Here is a 12643-nt window from a genome sequence, read left to right on the forward strand (position 1 = left end):
AAGAGCCGGAGCTGGGCTCCAGGGGCAGCGAGCGCTGTCTCTTTAAGGTCACTGCCTGCTCCGGCACGACGTAGGGAGGACAGCTGGGCACTGGCCATCTGACTGACTCCGGCTTGACATCTGGGAGCCCACTGGTGTGTGGCACGCGAAGCGCTTGATGCTGCTATTTAAATGCAAATGTGAGGGGGCTCATTGAAGCCTCTCCCCGTAAATCCGCACAAAAGGAATACTTCCCACCCTCCAAGGAGGCGGCGGCGGCGGCGACAGCTCCAGGGCCACCCGTGCAAATCGCGTTGGGCGCGGGGCCCGGAGTGATCGCCGCCGCAGTCGTGGCTAGAAGGGCCCACGGTAAAGGTCAGGTCCTTTCCAGCCGGGTCTCTGGATGCCCCTATGACTCTTAGAAGCGGTTTGGGAAAATGGTTCGGTCATTGGCCAGCGCGGGTCCGCGCAACTTCCAAAGTACTAGCCAGCTCTCCAGTACTCTCCTTTTGGATTTTGGCAGTCTGGTTCGCATAGAAACAGTGAGGGGTGGGGCGAAGCTCCCGAGGGCGGTGCTCTCAGCACCTTAGAAGGCTCTAGGGATTTGGACCAGCAGCCCCTCCCCCACCCTCTGGCCTAGGTGCTCTGTTCATCGCTGCCCATCAAATCGAAAAAAATCTGAGGGTGGCATGGGGTGGGGGCTGCCCACCCAGGCTCCTCTGCAGCAGCCTAGGGTGGAGACCCTGCCTGGACAGCGAGACCTTGTGCTCACAGCTCAGAGCCAGCCGTAGAGTGACAAAAAAGATAAAGTTGGTGAATGATAAAGACCGTATTTTCCACGCTTTGGGTGCGCGACCAGATGATGTAGAAAATGAGCTGAAATGGATTCAGCCTCCGAGCCTGTTGTGAGACAGCTGATTCCCCCATTTCGGGCCAGATGGCTGCCGAACACAGATTTGCATTCATTTTCGCTTAATATCGTCCAAAATAGCGGGGCAGCTGCATTTGTTGTCAAAAAGGTTTAAAACCCCCTTTCTTTCTGGGGCAGGATCGTTACCTTATGTGATAGGCTTATGGAACTTTTTCTCCCCCTCTTTAGTCAACAGTATCAGATTTAGAAGGATTTGTTTTTAAACCTTCTAATTTGGTAATCAGATTTAAATCGCCTTGGCGCGTGTAATCTGAATTAAAGATACTGTAAATGATTTTAAGCATGACACTTGCCTTAGCGCAAGGACGGGCACCTACAGCCCAGGCTGGACATTTTAGGAAGTGTACTACAAAGCAAGCATTGTATCCTTTTTCCAACTTCATCTCTGCCTAAAAAGGCACTTAGCATATTCTGTCATTGACGCTAGCCCTGTCGCTCACCCAGTGTGAGCCTCCAACCTTTGGAACACACAGAGACAAAGCTTCTCTCAACCTCACCCTCTGTCCATGGCCAACTTTACTCTGTGTTGTCTTTCCACGAGAAAAGTGTCCCTCTTGCATGGGGGTCTGCTGTGAGTGGGAAAAGCTGGGCTTATTAGGAATACAGAAATTTTCTTTTAATTTATCGTGAGGAGTTTCCATACACTTTGATTTAAGGTTATTAACATTCTATAGACAGTGGCATTTTTAATATGTGGCGATCGCTTCTAAAGACTAATCTCATTACCCTCAAATAGTCATAAAATATGATTTTATTATACTTACGTATTTAATTAGACGGCCGGCCCCGTAATGGATTTTGAGATGGGACTGGCGCAACAGCTTTGATAATTCACTTATCTTTGGCAATAGTCATTAACCCCCAACACCAGCAAAATAGATTGCTTTCCAGCACATCTTTTCTCTCACCCTTTCCAAGTGGCGTGTGGGGAGTCCCCAGATAACGTGAATCGGACTTCGATTTTCCCGATTAATTAAAATATTAACGCACACACACCGCCAATTCACAAAAAAAAGAAGAGCTACCCCAGGCCCGGCGGGAAGAGGCTGCCCTGTGACACTTGCGCCCAGAAACCTTTTCTTTTTCTTCTTCTTTTAAAACCAGAAGGGCCTTATTTCTCGTGGCAGGAAAGAGCCTGGGACACCTCCAGGTCGTCCCTTGGGTCTCTGTCCCGCGTCGCACTGATCTCCTTTGGGCGGGCCGAACACCTGGGAACCGAATCCGGGCCTCCGGAGTTGGGCCTCCGTGCCCACGCGCTGCCGGCTCCCAGCTGCCCTCCCAGTTCCTTGAAACCAGGTCGGGAAGCCGCAGGGCGCGGGCTTACCCAGGCCAGGCGGCACAGAGGGCAGGGTCCCTGCCGCCCGCGGCGTCTGCTCTGCTTTTCACGCGGTTGGAGCTGGGGAGATGTAGCCACCGCACAGAGCGCGTAACAGGCTGGACACCAGTTCTGGGTCGCCGGAGAGGCCGAGCGTTCTTTCCGTCGGCCCAGAGAGGGCCCAGCCTTCTTTGTCACTGCCGCACCCAAGAACAGGCCAGGGACCTGAAACTCCTGTGACCACCGGAGGGAGAGGGGGCATCTTGAGGAACATGTCTCCGACGTGGACCCAGGCCCTGCACTCAGCAGCCTCTGCCAGGGTAGAAAGCATGGGACACCCAGCGAGGCTCAGATGTGGGCACACTGGCCCTGCAGCCGCCTTAGGTCTGCCTAGAAATCAGACTGAGCTGCGCCTCTTGTCCTGGTGGCGGCAGGGGTGTGTGCAGCCACAGGAAGGGGACTAGGTACCCTCTTCCCCTAGTCTGTTGTTGTCCCTCCCTCCCCTGGAATCCTCTACCGCGCGCCCTTCCAGCCTCTTCCTGCCGTTTCCTTTGGGACACCTCAGAGCCAGTGCTACTCTGGCTTATATTGCGTGCATGTGGGCGACTTGGGGCGCTCTCTCTCAGGCCCACGGTGTTTTGACTGTGTGGCAGGTCTTGTGGTCAGGTATAACGGGGCCAAGCAGCACATATGCACTGGCTGCGCTTGTTTCTCTGCGAGATTTATTTGGGCGGGTGGTAACTTCCTCGGCTGCGGCTGGGCTCGTGGAGCCGTAGCGCGTGGCCGGGGGCGGTGGCGGCGCTCGGTGGCGCTCGGCGGCGGCGGGGCTCGCGGGGCTCGCGGGGCTCGGGCCGGCTCGCGGCGCCGTCAGGCAGTCAGTCGGCGAGCGCGGCGGCGGCGGCGGCGAGGGGCGCGGCGAGGGGCGGCCGCTCCCATATATGGCGCAGGCGCCGCCCCCCGACGTCACCCTCTGACAGCGCCGCTCCCGGGGGCTTCGAGTTTTGGCTCCCGGGAAAGGGTCCATTCCTCGGGGAGAGAGGGCTGAGTTTTGTGCGCCTCCGTCCGCTGCGCGCGCCGCTCCAGGCCCCGCCGCGCCCCGCCTGCGCCCGGGACTGCGCCGCGGCACTCACTGCCCCGTTTATTTGTCTTTGGAGCAGGCGGGCCGCGCCAGAAGCGGGCGATCCCGCAGTGTCCTGCAGCCGCGGACGCCGCCTGGCTAGGATGACACCACGTTGAGCGCGCCTGCAAACAACAACAACAACAAGCGCCGCCGCGGCCACCGCGTCCACCGAGCCCTGCTACTCCGAAGCGCCGCGCCGCCGCCGGTGCAGCCCGCCCGCGTCCCCGGCCGTCCGCAGCGCCCGGCCGCCGCTGTATGCCGCGCCTGCCCGGGACGGGCTGAAGCCGGCGGCGGGCCGCACCGCAGGCGCCGAGCAGGGCCAGGGCGGCCAGGGCAGCCTCCTGCCGCCGAGCCCCGAGCGCCGCCGACTGCGGACGCGCTTTCGGCCGGGAGCCGCGGTCGCCGCCAGCAGTGTTCATGTTTGGGATTCAGGAGAATATTCCGCGTGGGGGGACGACCATGAAGGAGGAGCCGCTGGGCAGCGGCATGAACCCGGTGCGCTCGTGGATGCACACGGCAGGCGTGGTGGACGCCAACACGGCCGCCCAGAGGTACGTACCGGCCGCCCCCGCGCGCCCTGGCCCCGGCCCGGCCCGGCCCCCTCCTCCGGCCAGCGCCGCGCTGCTCACCGGGCCGCTGTCCCTTTCCTCCTGCAGCGGCGTGGGGCTGGCGCGGGCGCACTTCGAGAAGCAGCCACCTTCCAACCTCCGGAAATCCAATTTCTTCCACTTCGTGCTGGCACTCTACGACAGGCAGGGGCAGCCAGTGGAGATCGAAAGGACCGCTTTTGTGGACTTTGTGGAGAAAGAGAAAGTAAGTGTACACTGGCGATCGCACCCTCCCTCTCCAGGAGTAGGGGGCAGTCGGTGCCCGCGCAAGGGGTCCGAGTGCTCCCCTTGGCGGCGGGAGCGCTCTGCCGGGCGACCCCGCCGCCACGTGCGGTCATATAGGCCCCTCCAAGGGCCAAGCAACTTCTCTGCGCCCTCGGACTCACTGGGGGCGAGGGGAACGCTAAGCTTGCGGCAGGAAAAGTGACATCACCGCGTAGCTGAGAGCCAGGAATCCTGCCTGCAGTGTATGAGGCCAAGGGGCCTCGGTCCTGGAGGGGGACCGAGCGCGGTAACAGCGCCTGACGCGGCCAAGCTAAATGCAATTATTTATCGTTGCTTTCAGGAGCCGAACAACGAGAAAACCAACAATGGCATTCACTATAAGCTGCAGCTACTCTACAGCAACGGTGAGTACCGCTGCCTGCTGACTGCCCTTTCGCCTTGAGCGCTGCCTCTCTTCCCTCGGTGGTTCCAGGACATAAAGATTTTGAGATTAAAATGACATGGGTGTAAACACGAAATCTTCTCATGGCATAGAAGGAAAACAAAACATAAACGATCGATAAGTCGATGGCACTTCACATGATTAACCGGTGGGGCTTGAAGTAGAAAGTAAAAGGAGGATCGATAAGGGCTCCTGCAGAACATCACTTTTAAGTGACTTTTTTCAATTTTGCAAATTAATGTTAATTATTGGGATAGGGGCAGCCCCACAAGCCGAGCATAACTTACTTCCTGTGCACGGTTTAGAAAGAAAAGAACCCTTGAGAGGCGCTGGAAGTAGTTCGGATTCTTTGTATAGGTGCATTCTCTTTACAAAAATAAATGACCATATGGGCCCAGAGCTGCTGCACTCTGGCCTGATCTTTGCTAGAGCTCTTATGCCTTCAAATGCGAACCGTAAGAATCCCGAGACTCTTAATTAAGAAAAGAAAACAGCGAGAGGAGACTAGGGTTTTCTGTCTCCCTCAATCTTCTAGGAATTGCCTTAAAGCTTCGATGCTCCGTGGTGGTGGTGGTGGTGGTAGTCCCAGGCACTGGCTCCCGGAGGTCCGGGAGGCCCTCCTGAGGTTCAGGCTAAAAGCTTGTTGAGAATTTGTCTTTTGTTTTTGTTTTTGTTTTTGTTTTTTTAAAACCCCTACAGGCGTCAGAACAGAGCAAGATTTGTATGTCCGCCTCATAGACTCAATGACCAAACAGGTGAGAAAGTTTACGCCTCTGTACTCCTTGTTTTTCCTTTCTGCCGGGCTGGGGGTTTGTCCTGGGGCTAAGAGAGCAGACTGACAAATGGATCTCCTGTATTTGTTTTTCATTTCGCTTCCTTGACATTGCTAATGAGAATTCCATATTTATTGGAATAAATGGAGCGGCTGGTACAATAGTTTATGCTGTCATTTAAAGCAGGACATATATGCCTTATTAAATGACTTGCGATTGGAATCAAACTCTGTCTTAATTACTTATCTTAATTAATATTTGACAGAAAAATTTCAAGATCCCTTGTTTGTCTTTAAACGTTTCTTCTTCTGCTTGAAATAATCTCATTGATCCATCCCCCCCCCCCTGCAAGAAAACTAACTGTGTCCCAAAGCTCATTCACTAGTTATTTTCCCTCCTCCTTTCTAGTGTCATGGTCTAGTAACACGAGTCATGTATTTGGATTTAAAAGTTAAATGTGCTAGGGTGAAAAGTCACCTTGTTCTCCTCCCGTCCTTCTTCACCTCTCAGCCCCCCCATCTCCATAATTCAAAGTCTGAGCTCCAGGGGTCACTCAAACCCATCCACTGCTCTGCTCTCTCTCCCACCCTCTGTCATACCTTGTAAATAACATAATTACAAGCAGTTCCTTATTAAATTATTTAACCTGTCTTGGTCAACTTTTCTGATGATAACTATTGGCTATCAGTAATGTGATTAACTGCAGAAAATCACCTCATTGCTTTTTGAGGGTGTTCGGTCTCTGCCTGCTAATGTTAAACTGGGCGATGTGGTATTGTTTTAAGGAGACTGCTTCCACTTTCTTAAAATAGAGTGTGGGGGTGTATGTACATAGAATTCCTAAATTAAGCACACCCTGCACTGATTGCTTTAGAATACAGTGTATGCTTGCTTGTTAGCTGCACTTCACACTAGAAATGAAAGTACCCTCTTCATTTTTTGATGCTAACTTTGAGAACTGTAAACCAAGTGGGAAAGAGCCCTTCAAGCTTCCTACAGCCCAGCACACATGCCTCCCATTCTCTGAGCACAATTTGCACATTTTATTCCTCCTTGAAAAAGTTTGTCCTTACCTAGGCAGAGCATGAGGTTTTAAAGTCTGCAGCCGCAGAGCGGTGTGGCTTTCTCCTGGAGCAGAGATCTGGCAGGTAAACGTGTTTTTCTGACACAGACTGTGGTGTGCCCTTTTGCCAGCCTTGCCCTGATTCACAGAAGTTCTGGAGCTCGGCTGCTGTTTGTCAGGCGGCTTTTATTTCCTTTGTACGTCGGGCAGAAGGTTTTGCGAATCGCTCTAGTCTAATTAGGAGTATTTTTTTGTTTTTGTTTTTTCAGGCACTGCTAAGTTTCTGTGCCTCACGTATGAGAGGAACAGGAGATTTCGTTTAAAGTGCACTTTTATTGTTCACTTAGCCTAGTACCTTTGCAGTGCACATAGTGCAGAAAAGAAAAGCATTTAATCTCACTGACGGGGATGGGAGGGAAAAAGTAAAGAAATAGCCTAGTAACTGATCAAAGAGTCAATGGCGCTGAACCGACAGTTTATGGATTTCTGTTTGTGCTACAAAATAAAAAATAAATCAAATATAAATACGGGTATCATCGGAGGACAATCCATTCTTTCAGAAGTACTGGTGTCGCCAAGGCCGCTAGCCCAGCAGCCCCAGGCGGCTCATTGGCCTGTGGTGACGCCAACCACTTCTGTGGTTCCGAGCGGGCCGAGCTCCAGGCCGCGGACCGAGTCTTGCGGACTCTTCCCTCTTCCCAGGAAGCCAGTCCCGGACGCTTTGCAGAAAGGGCTTTGTCCGCTTGGAAGTGCAGGGAAGTGCGGGAGGAGGTTGGAAGTAATTTCCAGGGGTGGGGGGCGGGAACTGCGGAGAGGACAGCCCTCCCCCTTGGAGGAATTTTCTGCCCGGAACCTGCGGCTGGCGGCCCCCGCCTCCCGCCCCTCCCCCAGTGGCCTTTTCTCCTCTTCTTTGGGCGAAGCGGGCGGCGGCGAGGGCGGCCGAGCCACGGCTCCCGGCGGTGGAGCCGGGCTGGGCGCCGGCGTGAGCGCACCTAGGGCTTCGCACCATCTGGCGGAGCCTCTGCTCAAAACCCACCCGAGCGTGCGCGCAGACACTGCCTTTTTACCCGAGAAAAATCATTGTTAGCACTTTGAAAATAAACACCAGATTGGCCATTAGCACTTTCTTTCCAAATATCATCGGGCGAGAAGCACGTGGCCGCGCGGGCAGGGGCGCCCCGGGCCGGGGCCCTCCTGCGGATCGCCAGCTCCCTGGCGTGGTGCGAACACGTGCGGCCGCTGTGCAAGGCTTCCTGCTGGCCGAGGATGCAGATCCCGGTTGCCCAAGCCGTGGACCACCGCTCGGGCTCCGGGAGGCGGCGAGCAGGGCTCAGGGCTGGCAGCGGGGGCCTGGCCGGAGCAGCGCCTCGCGGCGCTAGGAGGGCTGCTCCTGCGCCTCGCGTCTCCTTGGCGTCCGGAGTCCGAGCGTGCTTTGATTGGCTTCTTCCGACAGACCGATCCGGCCTTAGCGTAGACAATGGCCGGAGAATACCGCCAGTTTGCGGTGGCCCAGTATCAGGAGCCAGGTGGGAGTCTGCGCGTCCCCGCAGACTGCGCCCCGGCCTCTGCAGGCCCTGCCTCGCCCTCCTTGCAGCCCTCCGGAGCCCAGGCCCGCCGTGCAGCTAGGGGAAGAGCTCTGCAGGTCGGCAGTGCGAGGCCGATGCAGCCCGGCCCGGGAGCCTGAGGTGGCGGGCGGGGTGGTGGCCGGCTGTGCTTGTCGCCTCTCCTGGGGGCAGTGCACCTGCCACCCTCGAGGCCTGAAGCGCCTGTGGTGGTTTGGTGCCCAAGCCGCAGGCGCTGCGTGACCCCTGCCTCTGCTTGTCCCTTACGCAGGCCATCGTTTATGAAGGCCAGGACAAGAACCCAGAGATGTGCCGCGTGCTGCTGACCCATGAGATCATGTGCAGGTGAGCCCCCGGGAGGCGGCGGCCCGGGCGCCAGCCAAATCTATGCAGGCCGCGCTTGCAGGCGCCGGCCACCCCGCCCAACTGCAGCAGAGAGGGCGTCTATTGAAACTTAGTAGGCGGGAGGCCCCAGGCCGGGTCAGAGCAGCGTCCGGCCTCATTTCCCCAACAGTAATGATGGTCAGTGCTACCGTTGCTCAGCAGACCGGATTAACATGTTGGCCGTGTGGCGGCAATATAGTTAAAAAAAAAAAAGAAAGAAAGAAAGAAAGAAAGAAAGAAAGAAAGAAAGAAAGAAAGAAAGAAAGAAAGAAAGAAAAAGAGAGAGGGAGAGAAAGAAAGAAAACAGACTGGGGGATGCATCTGTCCTCGGGCAGAAGTCAGGGTTCACGAGGACTCATTTGACTACTTCCATCTCCGACGCTCGCATCCTGAGACGTACAATTGTCTGTTATTGATAAAAAAGGAAAGCCCTTTGTACTTATTACAGAGCTCGTGTATGTGAGAATTGGATTGTGATTCTGTCAGTTAACCTCTTCCCTAGAGCAGCGATGCATCGTTCATATTGTTGTTAGATAGCATGCCGTTACTTGAGATCTCTGTCAGAAGAGCAATTTCCCACCTGTTTTTTTCTAACTACCACAAGAGTTTCGCCCCTACATGGCGAATAAAAACGCATCATTGACTTTGTATGTGTGGCATGTGAAATATAGTTGCAAGGAATAATAAGGGAAGGTTGTGCAGGCTTGCAGCCTACAGTAGCAGGCCCCATACTCTGAGGGGCATACTCTCCTCGGCTATGGTGCCTGTTGCCTGAATGCCACTTCTGAGCAGAGGTATTGTTACAGCACCAATATACAAAAGCTGACTTTTTCTCATATCAGGTAATAAATATAAATTACAACCAATAAAGTGGAATTTCTTTATTATCCACTTCTGCATGTACAGCAATTAACATAGAAAGCGCACAGATGTGATTTAAGCTCTAAGTGGAAGACTGTAGACTTTCTTTAATCACTTTAGCTGTCAGCTTTAAAAGGCTTTATATACTTTGCCTACCATATGGTGTTAATTTAGCTAATTTAGACATGTAACCATTATACAAGTATGCTTTTTTAAAATGCGAGAAGCATAACATTTTTGTTTCGTTTCTGCTTTAATTAAAGTTTCAATAACAGAGTTAAGGTAGGCTTAAAGAAGCGACAATAGAAGTTTGTGATAGATTGATGCGTGCTTTTGTGGTTATAATTAATAAGTGCCCCCAAAGAAATATTGGTTAGAGGTGGCATCTTGCATCTTTTCCAGAAATAACAGCTTGACAATTGGAGGTAAACAAAAGCTGAAGCCGTGAAAAGTTATTCCCTAGCCTCCAGCCTTTTCTCCTCAGTTCATTGCAAAGACAAACACCAGCAGCATGTTTTCTGCATTTTAGCATTATAATTTGTATAGGAGCTCTGGCTACCCTGCTAGTATTAATAGATGTGTTTAACTCTGCTCCTTCTGGCTGAAAGTTACGACATAAGTTTAACCTGAGGAGCGTGTGAACTCACTAGGTTGAAATTTGTCAAGCTGCCTAAGTAGAAAAACTATTTTCTTGACTCCTACCGCTTCATTGTCAGACTTTGAAAAAAAAAATTACAAGTTGGACAGAGAAAGCTGAGATGAATGCTAAAACCCATGTTTACAATTGCCCCACAGCCGGTGCTGTGACAAGAAGAGTTGTGGCAATAGAAATGAGACGCCCTCAGACCCTGTAATCATTGACAGGTAAGGATGACTTCTTTATTTTCAAAACAAAACGGTAGCAACAAGCAAAACTCTCTGCCTTGCTTGGTTTCCAGTGGCTTCTTAGCTTTGAGGCTGGTGTTGGGTTCATCTTGTGCACTGCACCATTTGTCCGCGTGTGTTATCATGCACAGGTGGGTTGACGTGGAAACCCGGTGGCTCGCTCTGTGGGGATTCAGTAATTGCTTGCGAGTTGTCAAGGGAAGCAGTTTCATCTGCCACTGCTCTCACTGTGAGGAGCACTTTATGCCTAGAGAGTCTCTGGCTTGAAAGCCAGAGATATGTCATAAAATGCTTTCTGCTAATTTGTTAACAAGTATTTCTTTTTTTTTTTGCATTATTATTTTTTTCTTTTTTTACCTCGAATGGTCGTTGGAGTCAAAGCTTGGGTGGTGGTGGTGCTTTTGTAACCATCGCCCAGTGGTAGAATGAATTTAATCTGCTCTCAATTAGTTGCAAAATGCCTCCTAATTTTTTTCCAATTGTGGCTGTCGTTTTATGTCAAGTAGCAAATATGTAACTAACAAACCAAAGTTGTTATAATTGAAACTAATTACACATGCTGGTTACATTTCCAACATTAATTTCCATAACTAGATTAGCTATATGCATTCTTTAGGTTTGCTGTTCCCCATCTTGCCATTTATCATGTTCCTTGGGCAACGTGGCATCCTTTTAAGATACCAATCATTAGTCCTAATGGTGCTAATGTGCACTTGGCATTGCCTTAGTGGAAACAACAAAAACACTGCCACCCTCCCCTTCTGACTCACCCAGGCTATTCTGAGGAGGAGAGAAGATTTCTTTCTTCTCAACAATGGGGAGCAGCAAGGGGCCCAGTGTGTGATTGACTGCAGATTTTGAAATTGGTACCCAAATCGAATAAATGTTAGACGTGTATATACGACACCAGTTTTGTGAGGCAGAGGTTTAGACTGTTTTGAAGAGGGGTTGAGTTTCAGCAGCTTTCATTACAAAGTTATCTTTTGATCATGAACTTTGCTGTCCAGGGTCTGAAAAATTAAACCCGGAAAACCCCACGAGTTAAGCCTAAAGAAGTCTGCGGCACCAGTGGACAGCATTGCTGATGTTTAACTAGCTGGAATAGCTGTTTGCTTAGTGGAGAATGTTCGGTATCTGACAGAAGGGACAGCTCTCTTATTAGTAATCAAATAGGGCTGACCAGTTGTGGCCGTCACTCAGGCAGTTGAGAACAAGTTCAACACTTTATGAAGCCGGAGCTACAGAAATCAATGGAGTTATATTTGTTTCCTGTGTTGTAGCTATGGAAAACATACAGCTTTGGGTTGTTGTGTTGTGATGGAACTCTTACTTTATTTTATTATTTCTTCGGATGGGCTGAAGGTGTACTGAACATCCACTGGAATCTTCTCTGAGTGGTGGATGCTTGAGAAGCAGCCCACATTAGAAAATGCTTCATCTCTCCAATGATACTGGGAGATTTTAAATGTGGTTTGTTTTAAAATTGGGACTTAAAAAAATATGCCATGATTGTGGAAAGACCACGATGGTTTGACTCAGATTTTGGACAAGGAGTGCCCCTTCAAAAGCACTTTGGGTTTGTTCAGTTTTCAATCACTTATTGAACACTGATAGTGAACAACACCCAAGACTCAATTTTTAGTCATGTGATGGGCAGTGCTTTCCTCTGATATACAGAATTTACTCTTTAATTCTCTTTTAAGGGGGAGCTCTGGTATATGTGTTTAATTAAAATATATGCAAAGAACACTCACACCTTTATAACCTATGAGAAGCATGTGATCATTGATATTCTAGAAGCTCAAGAGGAAGGGAGAAATGTAAAAACATTTGGTTAATGGGTTTACCATGTTTATTTGAATAAGGAGGATTGAAGCTCCATTTACGCTTGGCATAAATGCTTTGGAGGTCTTAATTATTGATGAAAAATCTGCTCTGCTTCTAAATTCAAAGATATGACAATTTTATAGGAATTTTAATCACCTTCCATGTTAGGGATTTTAAGGTAAGGATAGTTTTATGTACTGACAAACACGACGCACATTTTTAGCATTCTTAAGAGAGCTGTCACTTGTAATGACAAAATACTATTAGCATTTTGTTGCTTGCTGTAAATCCCTGTGAAATGATTGTGGTATTGGCACTATCTCCAGCTTAAGGCATATTTCTAGAAGAGGAAAAAAAAAAAGAATTTAGTATTTGCTAGGACAGCTTGTGTTAATCAAGGAGAGATGCTCATCTTCAGTGGACGATCTCTTTGGAGCAGGGTGGTCATTTGCAACAGAGATGTATCTCAATTTCATAATGCTGGCCATTTCTGTGGGGTGTGGGCTGCCTCAGAAAATTAGTTGCTCCTGTTGAGTTTTTAGCTTGGGTTTTTTCTCTTGAGTATTGCAGAATAAAATGTCCCATCAGATTGGTGAGTTTACAGGTCCTCACCAGCCCTGTGGTCACTTGGTTAGTTGGCTTAAGAATTCTGTACAGTGAGCTCCACT

General features: G+C 50.8%; 1 protein-coding gene across 16 annotated transcripts in view; it reads left to right on the plus strand.

Moving 5' to 3' along the window:
* The first annotated feature begins 120 nt into the window (after nt 1-120).
* The window catches only part of EBF3 (EBF transcription factor 3), a 121558-nt gene continuing 109035 nt past the window's right edge, over nt 121-12643 (plus strand). For 4 of the 16 annotated variants that reach the window (XM_084771888.1, XM_084771889.1, XM_084771887.1 and 1 more), the window contains exons 1-6: nt 3166-3896; nt 4002-4158; nt 4519-4582; nt 5320-5375; nt 8290-8363; nt 10059-10127. In XM_084771888.1, the coding sequence (XP_084628014.1) occupies nt 3763-3896; nt 4002-4158; nt 4519-4582; nt 5320-5375; nt 8290-8363; nt 10059-10127 (554 nt within the window). In that variant the 5' untranslated portion in view covers nt 3166-3762. Of the gene's footprint in view, nt 135-3162; nt 3897-4001; nt 4159-4518; nt 4583-5319; nt 5376-8289; nt 8364-10058; nt 10128-12643 lie in introns of those variants that run through there. The other 12 variants (XM_084771892.1, XM_084771878.1, XM_084771882.1 and 9 more) reach the window with 7 other exon arrangements.

The sequence above is a fragment of the Acomys minous genome (genome assembly GCF_964271855.1).
Source record: "Acomys minous genome assembly, chromosome: 2".
Taxonomy (NCBI): Eukaryota; Metazoa; Chordata; class Mammalia; order Rodentia; family Muridae; genus Acomys; species Acomys minous.